The 20661-nt window shown below is 52.2% G+C and overlaps 1 protein-coding gene across 1 annotated transcript; it reads right to left on the bottom strand.

The window, feature by feature from the left end:
* Window positions 1-2: 2 nt before the first annotated feature.
* EPHA1 (EPH receptor A1) lies at window positions 3-15395 on the bottom strand. The gene is made up of 18 exons (XM_032304912.1): window positions 15238-15395; window positions 14125-14192; window positions 9699-9980; window positions 7833-8235; window positions 7492-7647; window positions 6860-7204; window positions 6592-6719; window positions 6189-6339; window positions 5623-5719; window positions 5336-5394; window positions 4378-4503; window positions 3345-3530; window positions 3131-3192; window positions 2806-3012; window positions 2447-2596; window positions 1964-2157; window positions 400-555; window positions 3-320 (listed from the first exon to the last, which is right to left on the bottom strand). Exons 1-18 carry the CDS (start codon window positions 15317-15319, stop codon window positions 242-244), a joined length of 2931 nt encoding a protein of 976 aa, XP_032160803.1. The 5' UTR covers window positions 15320-15395; the 3' UTR covers window positions 3-241.
* Window positions 15396-20661: the final 5266 nt, after the last annotated feature.

Below are 20661 nucleotides of genomic sequence, written 5' to 3'. Positions count from 1 at the left end.
TTATTTACAAAAATATATATGTATATGTGTATATATTAAACCCTTCCCCAGGTCCCTCCCCCAATTACCTTTTTATTTCTACCCCCACCTCCCTTTTTAACACAAAGGCCCCCAGGCCCAGAGGGGAGTTCCTCAGGGAAGGGCGGGCAGGAGCAGCACCAAAGGCCTACATCTCGTGTAGGTTGAGGGGAGGACTGGGAGGAGTGGCCGCGGCCCTCATCTCTGCGGGTGAGGGAGGGGCTCAGTCCTTGAAGCCCTGAATACTGCAAAGAATGCGCTTCTGGTGTCCTGGCAGCGTGATCCCCATCTGTGCCAGGTCCCTGTGGGTGACGAAAGGGGAGTGTGAGTGTGGGCTTCCCTCCCAGCGGCCCTCCCAGCCCAGGCCTGCGGGGTCCTCACTCAGCCGTCAGCTCCAGCACACACTCCATGGTGTCCAGCCCCGCTGAGCGGAAGTGCAGGATGTAGCGTTTCATGCGAATGGACTCCAGCCACTCCGGGACGCTTCGATAGGGGATCCCGTCCGAGCCGCTCAAGCTGGGCAGGCGAAGCGTCACCCTGTGGGATGCAGGGTACCTCAGTCCCATGGGAGAGGCAGGCGCTGTCCTCTGCCGCCCCCCTCCAGCTTCCCTGACATCCGGACTCAGCCCGTGAGCATCTGCAGCCAGCATTCAAGTTGGGTGTCTGAACACAGAGATTATCTGGACTTTGTGGATTAGCCTGGCCATTGTCTGTGAACTCATTTCCTGGCCCGATTCCTGGTCTGCTCAGGGCAATAGGCAGGCTGACAGTCCTGCTGCACTGATGGGCCCAGGGGAAGTGGCCACCCTGGGAGGCCTGCACACCAGCAGACGGCTAGCCCACCTCCCGTCAGAGGGGCCGGTGCTGCCTGATCAGGGGCTGATGCGCAAGGGTCAACCATCCCAGTCGAGGGGACGCAGAAGGCAGAAGAGCAGAGGCCTGGGAAGCCGGACAGGCTCTTGCCATTGTCAAGAGTGGCCCCCATCAATGCCAGGAGCAGCCACTGCTCGCTCCCTCCAAGCCCGGCTGTTATTCTTGCCCTCCGACACCCACAAGACAATGAGTGTTCCTGTGCTAAAGCCAACCAGAGCCAAAACCATTAGCAAAGTAAATCTGCTGGGGGAAAAATGTTCAGCATTCCAGGAAGATTAGCACATGCACTCTCCAGTATAGGAGGGAGTTGTGCTCCAAAAGATAGCTTCAAAAGTTGGAACTTGGAGCACATTTTCTCCCAGAAACAAGGTTATATATGGTGGTTTGATACAGAGGCTGGCATGCCAGGGCTGGTTTACTTGGTTAAGCATTCGGAGTCCAGCCTTGCCCATCCCCCGCACCTTACTCCTGCCACCAGTTCATTCTTCACATTCTGGCAATCTTTTTGGTAAAACACAATTCTGATCCTGCCCCTCCCATTTAAAAACTGGTCAACAGTTCTCCATGCTCAGGGGGAAGTGCAAACTTCTCGGCAGAGCTGGTCTTCCTGGCACTGACCCTGTCACCTCTCCAGCTTCATCTCTGGCCACGGGCCCAAAACAACGCTGCAATCTTTGTAATCAGCCTGTCCTTCGCTCCTCAACCCGTGCTAGCCATGTGTCCTCGGAGACCCCACAAGGCCACGCGACATGCATCCCACCGGTACTTGCTGGTCTCTGTCTTCCCCACCCGGGACCAAGCTCCCTGGAGTCAGTATCAGGTGGTCAGCACTGCTTCTATGAGCTTTCCATCTCTGTGCACTTGCTTCCTCTCTTCCGCCAAGCTAGGGCTAGAAAGCTCTCCCATCAGGGTGGACTGTCCCCAAGGACGCGGACTACAGTCCTGCCTCGGGAGTATGCTGTGCTCTTCCCAGAAATCCACAGGCCCAGAACTCAGTGAATGTAGCTGAATGTCCACTTCCATTCTTGCAGGTCTGCCCTCTGAAAGCCCTTGCCCCCTCCAATGTGGGTACCTGGGATCAAAGTTGGCAATGGTCCGCAGGGAATGTGGGTTGGCAAGCAACTGCTCCAGATGTGCCTTCAGCTGGTGGAAGGAGGGCCGGCGGGCACAGTCATAGGCCCAGCAGTTCTTCATGAGTTCATAGAGAGGGGCAGGGCAGTCCACGGGAGGTGGCAGCCGATACCCATCCTCAATGCTCTTCATTACCTGCAGTGGGGAAGGGGTGCAGGCTTGAGGGAGAAGCTCACCTTCCCTGGTGGCCCCTGAGAAATCTCTGTTCACACAAGATAGAGACAACTGAGCCTCTACCTGCCCCTGACAGTAGTAAAGAGAACAGGGAATAAGGCAAAGGGCACCGAGAACAAGAGTACAGAACAGCTGCGGGTCAGGAAGAAGGAAGAGGGCTGATCGGAGGCAAGGGCCATGGGAGGATTTGGGGAGGAGATGAGAAGCGAGTTAGGGGTGTCCTGGGGGGGGAGGAGTACTCCAGGCTTACCTCCTGATTGCTCATCTCTCCATAGGGCTTGTCTCCAAAGCTCAGCACCTCCCACATCACAATCCCAAAGCTCCACACATCACTGGCGGTGGTGAAGGTGCGATGGGCGATGGCTTCAGGGGCTGTCCACCGGATGGGGATCTTTCCTCCCTAATGGGGCATGTAAGACAGAAAGGTGACATGTTTCAGGGCATGGTGGGGCGAGTGGGTGAGAAAACAACAGTCAAAGGGATGAGTAATTACTATGTCCACAAAAGCATGTGTCCTTACTCGTGCACGTGACTATACATATATGGCACATAATTGCACACACGTGTGTGTGCATGTGTGCACGCGCGTGATGAGTACAGGGCTCTAACCTGGGTTTCGTATGTGCCATCCAAATTGTCCAGGAGGCGGGTCAAGCCAAAGTCTGACACCTTGCAGCACAGGTTCTGACTAACTAGGATGTTCCTGGCGGCGAGGTCCCGGTGGACGTAACTGTGGTCACTGAGGTAGTTCATGCCAGATGCGATGCCCTGCAGCATGGCCACCAGCTGCCCAGGGACCAGCTGGTCCTCCCGCTCCTGCAGCACAGTGAGTGGGCAGGTTAGGGAATGGGCAGGGTCTCCTCTTCCCAAACCAGGAGCCAACCCCAGGGATCCATGGTGCACTCCCCTGCCCAGCTGGCTCTGCCCTCCTCACCCTCAGGAAGGCGTCCAGGGCTCCATTCTCCATAAACTCTGTGATGATCATGATGGGCTTTTCTGAGACAGAAAGCACACGTCAGCACGGCAGCCTCTGCCCCATCTTTACCCAGAACCAGACTTCCTGCCCTTGGCACCGTATCTTCCCATCACTCCCAGGGGGCTCATGCCCTCCTCTCCTTCCCCATGCTCCGAGAGGCCGCCGCTCGTACTCTTTGTGACAACGCCTTCCAGGTGCAAAATGTGTGGGTGGTTGAACTGGCCCATGATAGTCGCCTCTCGAAGGAAGTTCCACCACTGGCCGTCTGGAGAGGTGTCCTTCAAGGTCTTGATGGCCACAGTCTTGCAGTCCTGGCTGGGGATTCTCAGAGTCCCTCGATATACTTCCCCAAACTCTCCTGGATGGAAAGAAAATAGGCCGTGGCCCGATGCCCTGTCAGGCTCCCCTGAGGGGACGGGGAGCCATATCATCCAGTCCCCAGATTCCTGTCTTCTCTGATCAAAGAAGTGGCTTGCCCTTGTTCTGCCACGGGGTTGGGCTGCCCTTCCTGGGAAGGGGACAGGAGTCTGGAAGAGGAGTGTAGCTCTATGACCTGTCTAAAACTGTCTCCCACATGAGCATAGCTCTTGGCTAACAGGCGCTGCTCGGCAAATGCCCGGTGAAGGCGGTCATGGGGTAGCTCTGGGCTGTGTTTACAACAAAGGGCAGGCGGGGCCAGGGCCAGCGCACCAATGACCAGGGAAGCTGACCATTGCCTCCTCTCTTCTGCAAGATCCTCCAGTCACAGCTCAGCTGGCATGGCTGCACAGCTGGCAAGGACACTGCCAGGCTTTGTTCTCCTGCTCAGATTCATTTCCTCTGCTGACCCACGGGATCAGGGCAGCCCAAGGACACCGGGCCTCTGGGGGGCGGAAGGCGGAGATTCAGAGGGAGGCTCTGAATCTCTCCCGTATTTGGGAGCCATGTGAGAATATCCTGGGCCTGGGCACAGCGACCCCTCTGCTGACAAGGATGACGTGTGCAGGCTGTTCATCAGAAAGTCCACAACCACAGAAGCAGATTGTGTGGGGAGCAGGGGCGGCTCTCAGACACCTGATAAGGGGGTTACAACATGACCACAGTGATTCAAGAAGAACATCGCGTGGAAGAGGGAAGGAACTCATCTAGGAGCTCTTGGGCCGGCTGAAAGGCTGGCTGGCGAGGAGCTCTGGGCTGCCACGTAACAGGGGACCTGCCCGGCTCACCTTCCCCTATGACAGTGTCCACAATGAGCCAGCCTGGATCAAGCTCCTGGGTGAAGTCCAGGGCTCCCTGGGCCGGGTCCTCATATGCTTGCAGGTCCACGTAAGGCTTCAGCCACAGCTTGTCCTCTGTGGGGAGAGCAGGGAGTGCTTGGCCACAGGAGCTCCAACTGCAAGGCTCAGGAGGGTTTTTTTGGGGGGTGGTGAGGAGAGGTGAGGCCAGAAGCACTTCCCAGCTTTCTCATTCTTCTGTTCCCTTAAGAGTCCCGTGGGACTTTCTCCCATGGGATAAAGTCTCTGTAGCAGTGGGGTCTTCCTCTGTCCATGTGCAAAGCTCTGTGTCCCTGCCCCCAGGGGCCCAGAGCACTGGGCCAGAACCTGGGCCTGAAAGCGGGTCATGGCCTCCAGTGACCTAATCTTCCCATGGCTCACTGACCACACTTCAAATTCCTTGCCCTTCCTCCTCACCCCTGCTAGCCATACTCCTCTGATCACTCACACCTCATTCACATTCACAGACAAGGCTCACTCTCACTTCTTCACTTGGATGGATCACTGTCTCCCCCTTTGGTGGGGCACTTAATGAGGTGATCACTAGGAAGGCCACATGCCTTAGAGGACTTTAGGAAGCCTGCCAGCAATCCCTTTCCCGCTGAGCCTCAGCCCACAGACCTGGCCAGCCAGGATTGGGGAGGCTGCCCAGGGCCCGGGTGCTGGAACAGTGGCACCAAGAGCTATCAGGTAATTGCACAGAGCCTCTGGGGGGCTATCAGAACAAAATTAATTAACCAAAGTTAATTAGGTAGCAAAACAGAAAAGCCCTAGAGACAACAGCCCCAACCTGTGCTCCCAGAGTTGGCCTACAAATGTGGGTTCTCTGGTTCCATCCCAGTGGTACTTCCCAATACCCTTCCCCACATATACACACACAGGTGCCCCCAGCTCACCTCGGTTCACTCACCTCGGTTCAAGTCGGTGACGCGATCACGTTGCCTCTGCCGGTGTCGCTGCTGGGTTTTCCTGTGGGGGTGAGGGGGCAGCTTCTTCAGAGTCTTGGCATGAGTGCATGCACCCAAGGGCCTCTGGCTGGCTTTTTCCCACAAACGACAGGGGATGGGGGCATAGGATAGGGTGGGGGTATGCCAGAGCTTTCATACTAGGCGATGGGCAGGTTGCTGGGGCTGCCTTTGGGGCTCTGGCCAGGCTGAGGGAGCACCGAGGGTGGCTGGGGAGGGGCAGGGACAGCACCTGGAGCGGAAGAAGAGGATGCCCAGCAGCAGAGCAATAGCCAGCAGCAGCCCGAAGATGATGGCAACAATCTCTCCTCCGGTCAGGCCCCTGGAAACTGTGGCACGTGGGATGAGGAAATTTGGAGGGCTCAGAGTCCACCGGGATGATGGAGGCTGAAAGGGCACGCCCAGGGGCAGGGCCCTCAGTGGGCCTCAGGTGTGTGTCCCCGCCCCAAGGAGATGGGTGTATGTGTGTGTGAAAGAGAGCCAGCACGTGGAGGCCTCACACTGGGACCACTCACTTGGGGAGGCCTACTGATGAGCACAAAACTGAGGGGTTAGCACATCTGATAGGGAGCTGGCTGGCAGCATCACATCACAAGGTGTATCTGAGGAGATTATGAAGAGGTGGGGGCTTCGTGTGCCAATGTGTGGGGCTCTCCCTGCACCCTGGGCAGCTCCTGTGTGTCTGTGCACATGCATACAGGAAGAGGAAAGGTCACTGACTGGAGCTCGGTCTGAGAAGACTCAGTGGGATGACAGCTGTGTGTGTGTTTGGGGTAGAACACAGGAGAATCCACCCACCTGGAGGGCTTGTCCGAAACTCATGGTCAGGGGAGAAAGGACCAGGCCCTAGAGGGGTCAGCATTCGAACTCTGACAATGTACGTGGTATCTGGCTGCAGTTCAGTCAGCAAGACCCTGGGTTCCAGAACCATCTGGTGCCGTTCTTCGTCCTGTTGATGAGAGCTAACCTTAACTGGGCTGTGCCAAGCCAGACCCGGTGAAGGGGATGGGCAGTCTTGGGATCACGTGGAGTGGGGTGGATGAGGGAATGGCCAGGGCAAGGGCTCTTTGTAGGCTTTTGTCCTGAGAAAGCTGCACAGTTCACTGTGGTCCGATTTCCCTCCATCCCATCACCCGGGCCAGGGAGGCTGGGGTGTGCCCAGGCATGGACACTGGACACGGTCTCTCAGCCCCGCCCTCACCTGATTCAGCACGTGTAGCTCATAGCTCAAGTTCCCCCCGGGGCTGCGGGGCCGGGACCCTGCCCAGGTCAGTTCCAGCTGTCGTGGTTCCTTCTTCACCAGCCTCAGGGACAGGCCTGACAGGGACTCTGTAAGTCGGGGGAGTCCCAGGGGTTTGGAAAGAAAGAGGAAGTAACTTTAATGGCCTTTTGATTGCTTCCTGCCCATCCATTTATCCCTGTGGCTCTAAGCCCTTCTGGTTTCTTCCAGTTCTGCCCCGGTTGCTCACCTGCAGGCCCCATGCTGATGCTCAGGGAGGCGCTGGCCTGTGTGGAGGGGCCCAGCCCCGACACTCCATTCTGGGCCTCAACATTAAAGGTGTAGTTGGCATAGGGCTCAAGGCCGTTGACACGCACAGCCGGTACTGTGAGCCCAGTGGCTCCCGGAGAAAAGCGCACATTTCCCCCACAGGGCTGGCAGGGTCCTCCGTCCACCGCTGCTCCCCGACACTGAGAACACCACACACTGTACCTCACATCCTGGCGCCCCCCCATATCTGCTGGGGGTTCCCAACGCAGGGAGAGCTGAGTCCCCAAAACAGAGAAGCTCAGGTTTTGGGGAACTGAGGGGGGCCCTGTAAGGAGAAGAGGGGCCGTTAAGCTTTGCTCTCATCCAAGCTGCTGGCCCCTGCCTCCTTCCACCTCTGTAGGCCTTGCTGGGAGGTCTGACTCCAGAAATGAGGAATCACCTCATTTCTGCATTCTTCTAGGGAAAGTAAGGCGCAAGGGAGGAGCTTTAATGGTTCGTTGATTTAAAGGATGCCCAGCATATGAAAGCTCTGGAAAATTCCAACCTTAGCTTTGGCTCAACAAAGGGCTGCACCCCCTTGCAGATAGCCAAGCCCTGCCTCCTTGGACTCACGTGTGCATGACACCTGGGGGCCCTCCCCAGGGGCTCGGAAATGGCCGCTCTCACAGGGACAGATGGTGGCCCCTTCAGACTCTGCTGTGCTGTGTCCCGGGCACTTGAGACAATGGGGTACATCTGTGTCCGCTCGGTAGGAGCCGCTAGGGCAAGCTGGAGAGAGAATGCAGGAGAGCCATGGATGTCCAGTTTTTACGGGCAGTCTCCTCCCCATTCAACCCCTCTCCCAAAAGCCTTTGTACCAGAAACACCCTGCATGTGCCTCCTTGGGGGACAGGCAACCTTCCCTCCCCCAAGCGGCCTCTGCGTGTCCTCACCCCCTCCTCAAGGCTCCTTACCCAGGCATCCTTCACCGTTGCCGTCCTCCTCATAGCCTGGCTCACAGTGGCACTGCCCCACGGGCACCAACCACTCACCGTCGGGGCTGCAGTGCATGCGGGGTGCCCCTGAGGGGCCAGGGCTGGCCTGGGCATGGGGCAAGCAGGTCCCTCCCACTTCCACCAACCCGCCAGGGCCAGGGAGAGTGTCGGGGAACCGGGCCAAGCCGTGCACAGCCTCGGGACAGCGCTGGTAGAACACCCTCACAGACACCAGGGCCACACAGGCACCTGGGTTGTGGAAAGCGAGGTAAAGGCCTCGGCGGGTCAGGCGGCCCAAGGAGCAGCGCTCCACATTCAGTTTCACTGCACCAGACGCCAGGTCTCGGATGGTGAAGCTCTGGTCTGCCGCCACAGTGGTTACCTGGGAAGGAGCAGGGGGAAAGGGGGTCTGGCGAAGTCATGCTTCATTTCCATGGAACAGAAAACGATTATTTGTGTAATTCTTCATCGTTTACACGTCCATAAACCAAGGGCTTATTACCTGTGAGCTAGTGAGCTAAGTAAGCATCTTATGTGTGTTATGCTCTTTGGGTCCATACAATAAACCTACGAGGCAGGATGGATTACCAGCCCCACTTAACAGACAGAGAAATTAAGGCTAAGAGAGGTTCCAGACCTCGTCCACGATCACACAGTCACTACATGACGGGACTGGAATCCAGGCCGTGAGACGCCATCAGCCCATATAATTTCCCTTACTCGAAGGTGTTCCCAACCTCTGTGCCAATGAGGTGATCAGTTATAGAGTGCATCATCATTAATTTATTACTAATAACAAACTTTACAACATCTTCCCTCTGGAAAAAAAACGCGAGCACTTCCTATGATACTATGCTCTGTAGACCTCCGCCTTCCAGTGCGCTTTCCTGAGCAGGAAAAAAAACGGAATTAGAGAGCGAGCCTGCCGAGATCGATCGGTCTCCCTACGCCACCCCAGGCGGACTCGCAGGGGCGTGTCGCACACCAGCGCCCTGCGTGCTGACAGCAAAAGTCCGAACACCCGCTCCCAGCCTCCGCCAGGGAAGGCTGTTCGCTCAGCCGAGGCTGGCCTGGGCAAGCGGCGAGGCGGGCACCGGGAAACCTGGGAGGGGGTAGGCTGAGCCCGAAGATGGGGCGCGGCAGAAAAGGCACAGCGGCTCCTCCTTATCCGCACGCTGGCTTTTGGGGCGGCAGGTGTTAACCACGGGGCCGTCAGCCAGCGCCGAAACGGGGGATCCCCCTTCCGACCTTTTGTGAGAAGGTCAACAGCAGCCTCACGCTGCGTCACGTCATTGCGTCATCACGCCGCAAGCCCAGCGTCACGCCGCAAGCCCAGCGTCAGGCCTCAACACCTCGCCGCTGGCCTCACCTCATCTCCTCACAGGGGGCTTTGTCAGCTCGCGGCATCACCGGAAGGAAAAGGGTGAGTACCGAACAACGGGGTATTTCCAGAGAGAGAGGCAGAGATGGAGAGAGACCGACAGGGTAAGAGACTCCAGTCCGAAGACCTTTGTCACCGTACGCTGCTCTAACTGTCGTCGTTCTTTACGAGTCAGTGTTCGCCCTCTCCGGCCGTGCCTCGTGTGCGCGGGGACGCGCGCACGGAAACACCACAGCCTGCGGCTCGGGCATCCAGCGGGGGTTCTGGGACGTGCGCCCCCGGCTAAGGGGGGGCTGCTCTACTCCCATCCACCCCTTCTGAGCTCTAGGCCCACATTCTCCTGATTTTTCATCTAGACCCTCATTGTTTCTGCCACTTTGCCTTTTCCTTAGCGGAGCGGGGTCACGGGGAGGAGGGAGGCAGGAACCAGTGTTAGGACCGAACGGTGAGGGTTTAAAAAGCACCTTCTGGAACAAGGGCCGTCGGAGCTGGATGCCCACGTCCTGGTCACTCTCCATGTAGAGGAGGTTGAAGGTCTCCTTGCAGCCCAGAGGCCCGGCTCCCCCGGGGAAGCTCTTGCAGTCCCTCACGGTGAACTGCAGCTCCACATGGACCCGAGAAGCTTCCTCGCCTCGGTAAATCCAGTTGGAGCGCAGCCAGTGGTCAGTGTCTCCGCCTGCTTGCACGGGGCAGTCCTGGTACATGTAGAGGGGCGTCCCGTTCAGTATCTGCTGCACCTCACTCCACTGCGGGAGGAAAATCCCAGTCAGGCTCCAAGTCAGCACGTGCTCCCCCAACTCTGCTTTTGTGCAGCTGATGATGGGGAAGCTGCTGTCAGGGCTCCAGGGGTTCAGGCTACGTGTCCTGCTCCTGCTCTCTTCCCACCCCCCGGGGCCCAAGGAAAGTCAGTTAAATGTTTGGGGTCAGGAGCTATTGAGATATGCAGGACAGGCAAGACAATCCCCCCTTCTGATCTGCAGCCTTGGATGAGTCCACTCCCAACTGAAGTTGGAGCACCGATATGTACTGGCTCTCATCAGCGGAGCTCTCAAGGGCCCTAAAGGGAGAGTGTTAGGGCATAAGCCCAGTCCAAAACCTCTCTGCCTGTTTGTTCAGAGAAGAGGATACTGCATTTAATATCAAGGCCCCTAAGCTTTTGGAGGGCAAGAACAGGCACAGCACTCTTCTGTATAGGGGGAACTCACCCTCTCTAATATTCCTTCCAGTTATGGTCACTATCAAAATCCACAACAGACAGGACTGGGTGGACTCCTGGACACCATGCAGTCCACGCCCCCTTAACTGCTTTTACCTTAAAATAATTTTTAAACCTACTAATAATCATAGCACGGACGGGCCACTCACCGTTGTAAGCACTTCCCATGAGGAAACGGAGTCACAGCAAGGTTAAAGGACTTGCCCTATGCCCTCAGTTGTTAAGAGGCTGAGCTGGGGCATGTACCCAGGCACTCTAGGTTCAAGTTTATGCTCTTGATCATTAGGTCTCTATGCACTTGTTAGTCAAAGTCAGAGAACATGTATAGTGTAAAGTGAATGTCCTCTCACCTGACTACCCCTTCACAGGGAGCCACTCTGAACAATTTGGAATATAATTGGAATATAATTGGAATATAATTTGGAATATAGTACCTCTATAGAAATGGCTGAAGATTTTTGGGTGGATGTGTTTTTAACATATATATATTTTTAAAACTTAAGTTCTATTTTGTAACCTGCTTTTTGCTCTTATCTTAACAAAAAAAGTCTTTGAAAGAGGGTCATAAGTGGGGCCTGGGTGGCCCAGTCAGTTAAGCATCTGCCTTCAGCTCAGGTCATGATCTAAGGGTTCTGGGATCGAGCTCAGTGGAGAATCTGCCTCTCCCCTAACTCATACTCTCTCCCCACTAGTGCTCTTGCTTGCTCTCTCTCTCTCAAATAAATAAATAAAATCTTAAAAAAAGATGTTCACAAGAGTATAAAAAGATCTAATTCTTTTTAGCAATCCATAAAATAGTATTCTATTGTATGAATGAACTATAATTCATTTAATCATTCACATATTGTTGAACATTTAGGTAGTTTCTAGTTTTTTTTTTTTTTTTTAAGTAAACATGTACAGATTTCTACAAGATTTCTGTAGAACTGCTGTATCAAAGGATAAGTATTATAAATTTTTAAAGAAGATACGGTCAAATTGGCCTCCAAAAAGGATTTATCAATTTATACTTTTACCACCAATGCATGAGGCCCCATTTTTTGAAAACCTGGATATTAATGATCTCTTTACTTTTGGCCTATCTTATGGACACAAATACAGCTTCTTGTCATTTTAATTTACATTTTTTTGAGAAGGAGGTTTCGCACTTCTAATTTGTTCACTGGCTATTTCTATTTCTATGTAATTATCTGTTTCTAAACTTTGCCTGATAGCCTGTTCTTATCTTTTTGGAGTATGCATTTGGATGAGGCTTTTTTTTTTTTTTACATGATAAATGTTAATCATTTGCTTGAAATATGTTTCAAATATTTTCTTCCCATCATGCCACTTTATTTGCTAATGATGTCTCTGATGTTGGTACCTTAAAAATTTCACATAACATCTCTCTTCTCTCCCTATGATTGCTGGGTTGTGTACTTTGCTTGGAAAACTCTCCCATCCCAAGCTTATAAAGATCTTCTATATTTTCTCCTAATATTTTTGTAGGTTTGGTTTTTAGGTTTAGATTTGAATCTCCCTAGCATTTGTATTTTTGTGTATAGTGTGAAATGGAGATGTAACTTTACAGCCTTCTTCTAACGTGTTGTCTTCTTTTTAAAATTATGGACATCCGAATGTCAATTTACTGTCTAGTCTATACTTTGCACATTGATTTGCAATTCCAGTGTTATCACATACTAAAGTCTCATGTATGTGGGTTTTCTATTCTGTTCCATTGACCTGAGTATTCTTGTGCAATGTCACATGTTTTAATTATAGGCGATATATTGTATGTTCTGATATCTAGTAGGGAAAGTATTCTATTTCATTATTCTTTTTCAAAAATTCTCAGCCATTCTTATGTATTTTTTTATGCTAGATGGATTTAAGAAAGGAGCTCTCAAATTCTATAAAATATTCCATTGGTATTTTGGTTGCAACGCCTTTATCTTATAGTGGAGTCTGAGGCCCTCAAAATATCTCCTTTTCCAAGGGTGTTCATTGCTACACTCACCTCTGGGAAAAGGCAAGAAGAAAGCACCAATAACTAAGAACTGGGTGGGGTGGGGTAGGGGCAGAAATCCATGAGGTACAGTTCAAAGATTGGGCAAGAGAGTCCCGGCAGTGAAGGCATGCAGGGCCTGTTCTTAAGAGGAAGTATGATGGGGAAGCCCGAGCGGAAGGCCTGGGATGGAGGTCAGGTGGAAGGGTAGTAGGTGGTTAATGTGCAGCTCATTAGCTAGACTGCCACAGCTGCGGCTGGAGCCAGGCACAGATGTTCCCAGCTGTTACTTGCCTCTCCCAATCCCAGCAGTGACAGACGGGGGAGAACCAGCTGCCCAGGATCAGCAGCAAGAATCCTTTTGCTTATCATTTGGGCTGCTGGCTGCTCCATGGGTACATTCTGGGGAGCCTGAATGTGTGTGAGTGTGTGTGTGTGTGTGTGTGTGTGTGTTGAAAAGATGGGGAGGGGGCAAGGTAGTCATCAGGAGTATGTGACTGGGGCTGTCTCTGTGCCCTCCTGGTGCAAAGCTGTTTGGCTTGAGCTGCAAAAGGGGTCTTGCTTCCACTCCAGCCCAATAAGGGAAGAGTTATTTGGGTGGGGACAGCTGGTGCATACTGCGGGGAGGGGGATGAAGGCCTGTGGGAGCCAGCAGATGGACCTGCAGCCCTCACTGTGGAGTGATTAGCTGCTTTATGAGATGAGGCACCTATTACGGCTGGCCTAATCCAGGATTTTCCAAGCAGCCCCTCCTGTAGGATACATTATGGTTTAGTCTATTAATTCTAATTATAGGCCACTCTGTGGGAGAACGAAGAGTAGAGCCAGGACCCTAGGACCCAGAGGGAAAGTAAGCAAGTGACCCCAATCCCAGAAATAGAGGCTGCATTCCTACTGGAATAGGAAGGGGAAAGGGGTCCAGGACTAGAGGGGAGGAGGGCCTGAGGCCAGACTCCTGGAAGCTGAGGCTAAAGAGGTCTGCCTCCCATGGTTCTTGGCTGGCTCTGCTGAGTGGTGGAAGGTGTTCTCTGGGACTCACAAAAACCTACTTCTGTTCACTAGGTTTTAGGAACACCCAAGGAGGGAAGGGACTTGGAGCAGGTTCAGACAGCTGGAATGCATGGTGTGCCTGGGCTGGGGAGGATGGAGAAGGTGCCAAGGGCTCAGGACCTCTAGTGCGGGGAGCGTTTAACTTTGGGGAGGCAAACACCCTTTAAAGAGTTAGGTGAAAACTTTGGCTCTCCTCTCCATATACATACACACAATTTAGAATATATACTTTTATGGAGTTCCCTGACCCTCTGAAGCCTATCTGTGCAACTCTATTGGTCCAGATGAGACCTCAGATTGAGGTCACATCTGGTGTTTTGGTTCTTAGCCCTCAACCATCCCTAGTATGGCTCATCCTCTCCCTGGGTGATGTGGGCTCATCAACCCCAAGTTCTAAGTATTCAGCCCTCTCTCGTTGGAATGAGGAGGGAGGGAGCCAGGCATTGAAGCGTTCTTCATGGGGCTAAGCCTAACCCCCCCCCCCAAAATGTCCCATTCAGGAGGCTCTGACTCACCTCCCCTCCCCCTCCCTGAGGAGACGCTTCCAGTTTTTCCTGCTCTTTTCTCTGTTCCTCCACCCACCTCTCCGCCCATTTCCCACTGGCCTGCAGCTTTGAGCCTTCCCTCCCCTGACACTTACCCCATCCTCTGGGGGATCCAGCAGCCAGCCCAGCTCTCCCTGTGCTGTGCTTGTGTCCATCAGAGTGACTGAAGTAGGGAGAAAAGGGGCCTGTTACCTCTGGGGGAGGAGGCCCTAGTCGTGCAACCCACTTTCCTCCTCCTGGGCCCCCAGCCCCAAGGCTTCCACATCCTGTTCCTAACTGCTGCGACTTCCTGAGGTTTAGCCCAGGAAGGAGGAGTGAAGAGCTCTAGGGATTAGTCTGTCTTCCTCCAGAGTGTGAAGGGAGGAAGGCAGAGTCGGGGAAGGGCTGGGGCAAGGACTGGATGTCTGGATCTTTGGCCAAAGTCAAGGCAGGAAATGTTGGGAAGAGCAGCCACACACAAGACTTGCACCCTCTCACTCAGCAGGGACTGGTGCTGCCTGGGGGATCCATCTGCTGCAGAACTGGAAGGGTGGATAGGCAAAAGAGAATCTCAGCCCCTGGAGGTCATAAATGGTTAGGGTGTGGACAGGGGACATTCGAGGGGGTTCCTGGGTGGGGAGGTTCCCTTCTGCTGGCAAAGGGCCTGCTCTGCCTGTGGTTGGGGGTGCTCAGTGTGGGTACAAGGCATAGCTGAGTCTGGGAGGTAGCGCCAGAGAGGGTGTGCAAGCCTTCACAGGGAAGGCTTGACCTGTACATCTGGGAACCCCTGCACCCCGAATTCTAATCCATCCCCTATCATCAGGTCCCTCTGTCCTCGGGCCTAGGATGGCATAAGGCGACTTCCCACACCTGACTTCATATGGTCCGGATCTCTGGGTTGGGCAACTGAGGCTAAAACCGCCTGGGAATGAGGGATCTCCACGATCCCTGGGGTGGGGGTCTGGACGCTGCTTCTCCGCAGCGGTCAGGAGCTCCCTCTCCACCACCAGGCACAAACTGTAGGCCAGGGTGACTGACCCGGGAAAGCAGTTGTTTGGGGGGTCAAAGACCAAAGACTGGCCTGGCCAGTCGGTCGCCTGGCTGCGGGGCAAAACAAGAGCGCTGGAAAGGGGGGCGCGGAGAGGGCCTCCTCCGGAATGCCGGCTCCTGGACGAGGATGCCGGCTGAGCCCCAGAGGAGGGGGTAGGGACGGGAGCGGGGGTCGGTACCTTCCTTGGCGCGCGTCCCCGGGGGCAGCGGGGCGCAGAGCAGCAGCAGCAGCCCAAGCCCCAGGGGCCAGCGCCGCTCCATGGCGCCGGGCCGGGACCTGGGACCTCGGCCCAGACGGCTGGGTCAGGTCGCGAGGACTGGACGGGAAGGGAGGGCCGGGCGGGGAGGGCCGGGCGGGGGTGGGGGGCGGGGCCAGCGCCAGGGGCGGAGCCCGGCCTCACCTGGATCACCTTCTTAAAGGGACAGTAGGGCAGGAAGGAAACTTGTTAGACAGGTAATAAACTTCAAAACCGGAGGCGTCTCGTCCGGAATGAGACTGCGGGCGCCGCCTAGTGAGTGGGATTAGGAATTGACTAGCCCGGTTCTAACCTAAACCCAACCCAGTCTTGATCCAGCCTTTAACCTAATTCTACCCCTGACTTGAACTACACCTCTGCCTTTCTAAAGGTCTAGCAACGTAATAGGCACCGGGAAGGCAGGGTTTTATGCTGCAGTAGGGGAGAGTTAGATAACCATAGTGCAAGGTGGGCTACAACTCTTAGAGAAGCGAGGGGGTTGAAAGAGGAAGCAAGCCCAGCCTTCAAGGCTCATTAGGTGAGTCTTCAGGGAGTAGACGGTGTGAACTGGGTTTTCAGTGGCAGATATTGGGAAAGGCAAGGGCCTGAGGCAGGGAGCCTCAAGGTGCACTCTGGGAGTGGTAAATGGACCAGTCTGACTGCTGGGGCATGGGATTTGTCTTGGGAGCAGGGCAGAAAGGCAGGTGTGGCCAGAGCAGGGAAGGTCTTGGTAAACACGTTACCATGCACTTCACAGAGCAAAAGAGAGGGCTCCGTGAAGGGTTCTCAGCACAAGTGTTGAGAGGGAGCGGGTCCAGCTGCTTTAGCCCTATAGGGAGACAATTCACATCCTTCCCATCCTCTTGAAGACTGTCTTACATTATATTTAACAAATGTTTATTCACTTTCTAGTTTGCACACATCAAGCTCTGAGAGAATCAAAGAAGAGTAAGACAGTTCCTGCCCTAAACAAACCATAGGTCGGAGGAGTGTTGAGGGCTAGGGCATAAAGCAAATGCATATGACTAAAATGACAGACAGGCGTAGACCCCAGCTGAGGTGTGAAATGGGAGTGATGGTGGCTCAAAGGGGGAGTGATGGATCCACTGAGGATGGTGGAGGCTCCACTCCTAGGTCCTCTCGTTCCTATATGCCTTCATGGCTCCATCTCATTTGGGTGAAACATTCATAGTCTTTGTATCATTTAAACTGCATGTTTCACGTCACTGTGGAGAAAGGGAGGTGGTGCATTACAGATGCATACTTTATTTTCAAAAATTAATATTTCTCAGGCTTTCTTCTTTTTTATATAGATACATATGAGAAGAAAATGGTGTATAATTTCCTGGCCCAGACTATTCTCATTGGCATAAATAAATAAGTAAATGTAATCCCTGCACCTTGGTTGGAAAATTCACTTTGAAGAGATAAGAGGCAAAATGGAAAGTAGAACCCTCCCTCCTTCCACCCTCCAGTTCCTCGCCCCAGAGTTAACTGCCACCAATCCTGTTTTGAGATTCTCCCAGGATTTTTCTCCTAAACACACACATACAGATGTGCTTTTAGAATGTATACAGAGGGGCCCTGGGTTACACTCTGTTATGCACCAGGGGCCTCTTTCTAATGGTAAGTATTTTGGGAAGGAGGCCCAGGCTCCTGCAGGCCCACAGAGGTCAGAGCTTTGTGATTTCAGCAGGGAGGAGGAATGGGCGGGTGAAGGGTGCACAGCCAACAGAAGGGGGGAAATGGAGCAAGCTTTGGACAATTGCTGCTAGGAAATAAGCCAGACTGCGGTGAGGTAATGCATGTGTTCCTTGCTGTAGTTTGTTAAAGTTATGAGACCCTTGGGACGGAAGGGGGTGGGGTGGGGGGCTGTTCCATGCAGTGAGAGGTGGTGTGGAGAGGGCTGGAAAGGAACTTCACTTTGGTTTTAAGATTGCTTTTCTGTCCAGGGTCGGGAAGTGATGCAGAAGGAGAACGAAAGCCCACCTTCTATCTCCATTCATGATGGTCCCAGTTTGACAATTCCTCATTCCATTTGGCCTTCGATTTTGGCCTCAGCCCTTAACTAGCAGTGCTGTTTCATACTCCCTGGACCTTAGCTTCCTTGGACTCGGAATCTTGGAAGCCCATTCTAGGAAAGATGGCAAGATTTGGAGTCAGAAGACATAGGCCGGCTCTATTCTGTGTCTCTGTTTCCTTAGCTATAAAACGGGATTAATCGAGCCCATTTCAGGAGCTAGATGTGATAATCCAAAGGGGAGAAAGTGCTCCCTAGCAGTGAGGTGCTATACAAACACTGAGGTACTAGGAGATGGTTGGAGGTGTGGCTTACTGAGGTTCTCCTGCAGGTCTTCCAGAGAACTTGACTGGAACAATCGCAGTGACTAAGGCATCAGCTTTTTTTTTTCTCTTAAAAGCAAATTTATTGAGGGATAATTTGCATAAAATGAATTGCACCCATTTCAAGTGTACAGTTCAATGTGTTCTGACAAAGGCATACGCCCTCATAACCACTGCCTCAGTCAGGATCCAGAATAATGTCATCACCCAGAAACGGTACCTTATGCCCTTTGCAATCGATCCCACGGTGGGCCCAGTCTTCCCGTCAGTATAGGTAAGTGTTGCCCCCCTCCCCCCTTTATCCTTAGGTCCATGCATGTTCTGGGTATCAGCCGTTTGTTCTTCTGGTTGTTGACCAGTATATTCCCTGTGTGGATGCCCTAAGACATCATTTAACATAAAAATCAAACCCAAAAGTCTTTCTCTTTTCAGCTTCCCCAGGAACTATTGGCCCCTTAACTCTTCAGGCTTCTCAGAGGGACACATGTTTTCCTCTTAGGTGGAAAGAACCCAAGTTGTCTGGCCCTGTTCTCCTTCTGTAGTTGAGAAGGAAGGGAAGCTTGTCTGTCCCTGCTTCCTGGGTTTCTGGCTTGCTCCCATAACCTGGACCTTAACACTTTCACGTTTATGTTGTACCATCCCCTGCCTGCCCTGATTCCCCCTCGCCAGCCTCATCTGGTTCTGCTGATCTGGGATAAAGGGAGATTTCAGCTAGCCTAGGTCAAGGCCTTGTCATGTCCATAAAGTTCTGGTTAAAACACAGCCTAACCAGCAGGGTAACACAGTAAGCTGCCAGTAAAACTCTGAGAACATTAGTGCAAATTGGTTATCAAATGGGTATTAGTTCCTTAGCAGGGGCCTGTGTAGATGGGACCAAACAGCTTTGTTTTGGCTGTTTCGGGCTGGCCTGCACTTGTAGGCAGCATAGTGCAGGAGACTGTGTGGGCAGTGGGAAGCGAAAGAACAGCCTCCTCTGAATGTGTTCTGGTGAATTCCGCACATCTTTGATCACAAGACTAATTTGGTCCTTCCCTTTCCTTCGCCTCTGTGCTCTTACCTATCTGTTCTCTGATCCTGGTTTACCATCAGGCAACAGGGGTGGGGATAATCATAGTTACCATTTATTACTGCACCTACGCATGCTGCCAGGGCACTTCACATACATTATTTCATTTACTTCTCACACCAACCCTTTGAAGAAGGTATTATTAGTTCTATTTTATAGATGGAAAAACCTGAGGCACAGGGAATTTAAGTTACTTTAGTTCAAAGTCACTCAGTTGCAGAATCAGGATTTGAATCCAGGTCTATCCAGCTCTGGGGCCTATGGACCCTACTTGAAGTTCCAGAAAAAAAAAGAAGTAGGCAACACCTAAATTTTGTTTTCCTACCTCCTTACCTTCATCTCCTGGCTTAAAACAGCATGCATTAGATTTGCCTGTTTTCAAGCTTTAGAAATGGAATCGTGATATGCATTCTTTGGTATCTGAGTTCTTCCATTTACTCTTATGTTTGTGTGATTTATTTATGCAGTTGTGTGCTAACTCACTCTCACTGCTGTACGATATTCTCTTGTATAAAGAACACCTTATTTTTAAAGATTTCTTTACTCTTGATTAAACATTCTACACTTGAACTCTCACACCGGGTGACTCCCAGAGTATATGTGGCTGACTGGTCTGGATATCTCTGAAAGAGGCTTGATCTTTTCAGAAGGTAATTCTATTGTTGTTTTTAAAAAAATTTCAAATTTTTTTTTTAAAGATTTGATTTATTTGACAGAAAGAGACCCTCAGAGAGAGGGAACACAAGCAGGGGAGAGGGAGAGGGAGAAGCAGGCCTCTCGCTGAGCAGGGAGCCTGATGTGGGGCTCAATCCCAGGACCCTGGGATCTTACCTGAGCTGAAGGCAGCTGCTTAATGATTGAGCCACCTAGGTGCCTGGTAATTCTGTATTTAAAGGAGATTTCTTGCTAGCCCCATGATTCCTAAATTGATTAAATCTATACAGAGGTAGCCTGTGAGCAATGCCACTACCTGGTTATTGCCCTCCTGCTCCCCTGTACCTTTGTCTGTCCCTCCCACCTCCCATGTCACTTTGATAAGAGGAAAGCACCTGATTTAAGTAGTTGGAACTCTTCATACCAGTAGTAGGACTGTTTTGAGGCCATTTGGATTTTTTTTTTTTCTGAAGATTTCAGGAGCAAAAATATCAATTAGAAAGTCCTACTGTTGTGACTGAATAGCTATGTGACCTTGGGGAAATCACCTGTCTTGAATCTCAGCTTCCTCCTCTAAAAAATGGGGGAAGCGGTAATAGGTGTTGGTCCTAAGCATCTACAGTACTGTGGATGAGATGGGTACCAACAGGATAAAGGATGCAAGCAGATGCTTCTGTTTCTGCTTTCCTTTTTGTGTCCTCCTGTACAGGGTTATTTGCAAGACAGATTTGGAGAATCAGGGAATAATAAGTCTGCTGAAGGAAGGAGGAGACTAAGTAGTGTCAGCCCCTAAATTATAAGGGATGTTTGCTTGAAGCTCAGACCTCAAGAAGAGGAAAGAGAAGAATAAAGCAAGAGCTAAGAGAAATTACTCTTGATCCATTTAGATTGTGAGGCCATTATGGGACTAAATATGACACTAACACTTTTAGAAGATACTGCAATTCTGCCTGCTCTTGTTTTTCTTAAGCTTCTGTTTCCCTTTGCAATATTAGAATCCTCCCAAGCATTTTATTTGTTTTAGAGGCAAGAAGGTAGTGAAAAAGCCATGAGCTTGTGCCCCATTCTAGCATGGGCCCCAGAAGAGAGGAAACTCAAGATGGAGGATGAGTGGTAGCAGCCACAAGAAAGATGGGGCTCTTTCTGGTGCTGATGGGAGATACATGGTGGTGTGAAGTGGGAACTCACTTGGGGTTCTGCCTTCCATCCGAGTGCATATTTAGATATGGGCTTTCCCTCAACATCTTCCTCATCCCCCATTCTTTTTCTAATTCTTTATTTTAAAAAATATTTTATTTATTTAT

This window comes from Mustela erminea, chromosome 11 (assembly GCF_009829155.1).
Source record: "Mustela erminea isolate mMusErm1 chromosome 11, mMusErm1.Pri, whole genome shotgun sequence".
Classification (NCBI taxonomy): Eukaryota; Metazoa; Chordata; class Mammalia; order Carnivora; family Mustelidae; genus Mustela; species Mustela erminea.
The sequence above is the reverse complement of the archived record's forward strand: the minus strand, read 5'-3'. Positions and strand labels throughout refer to the sequence as shown.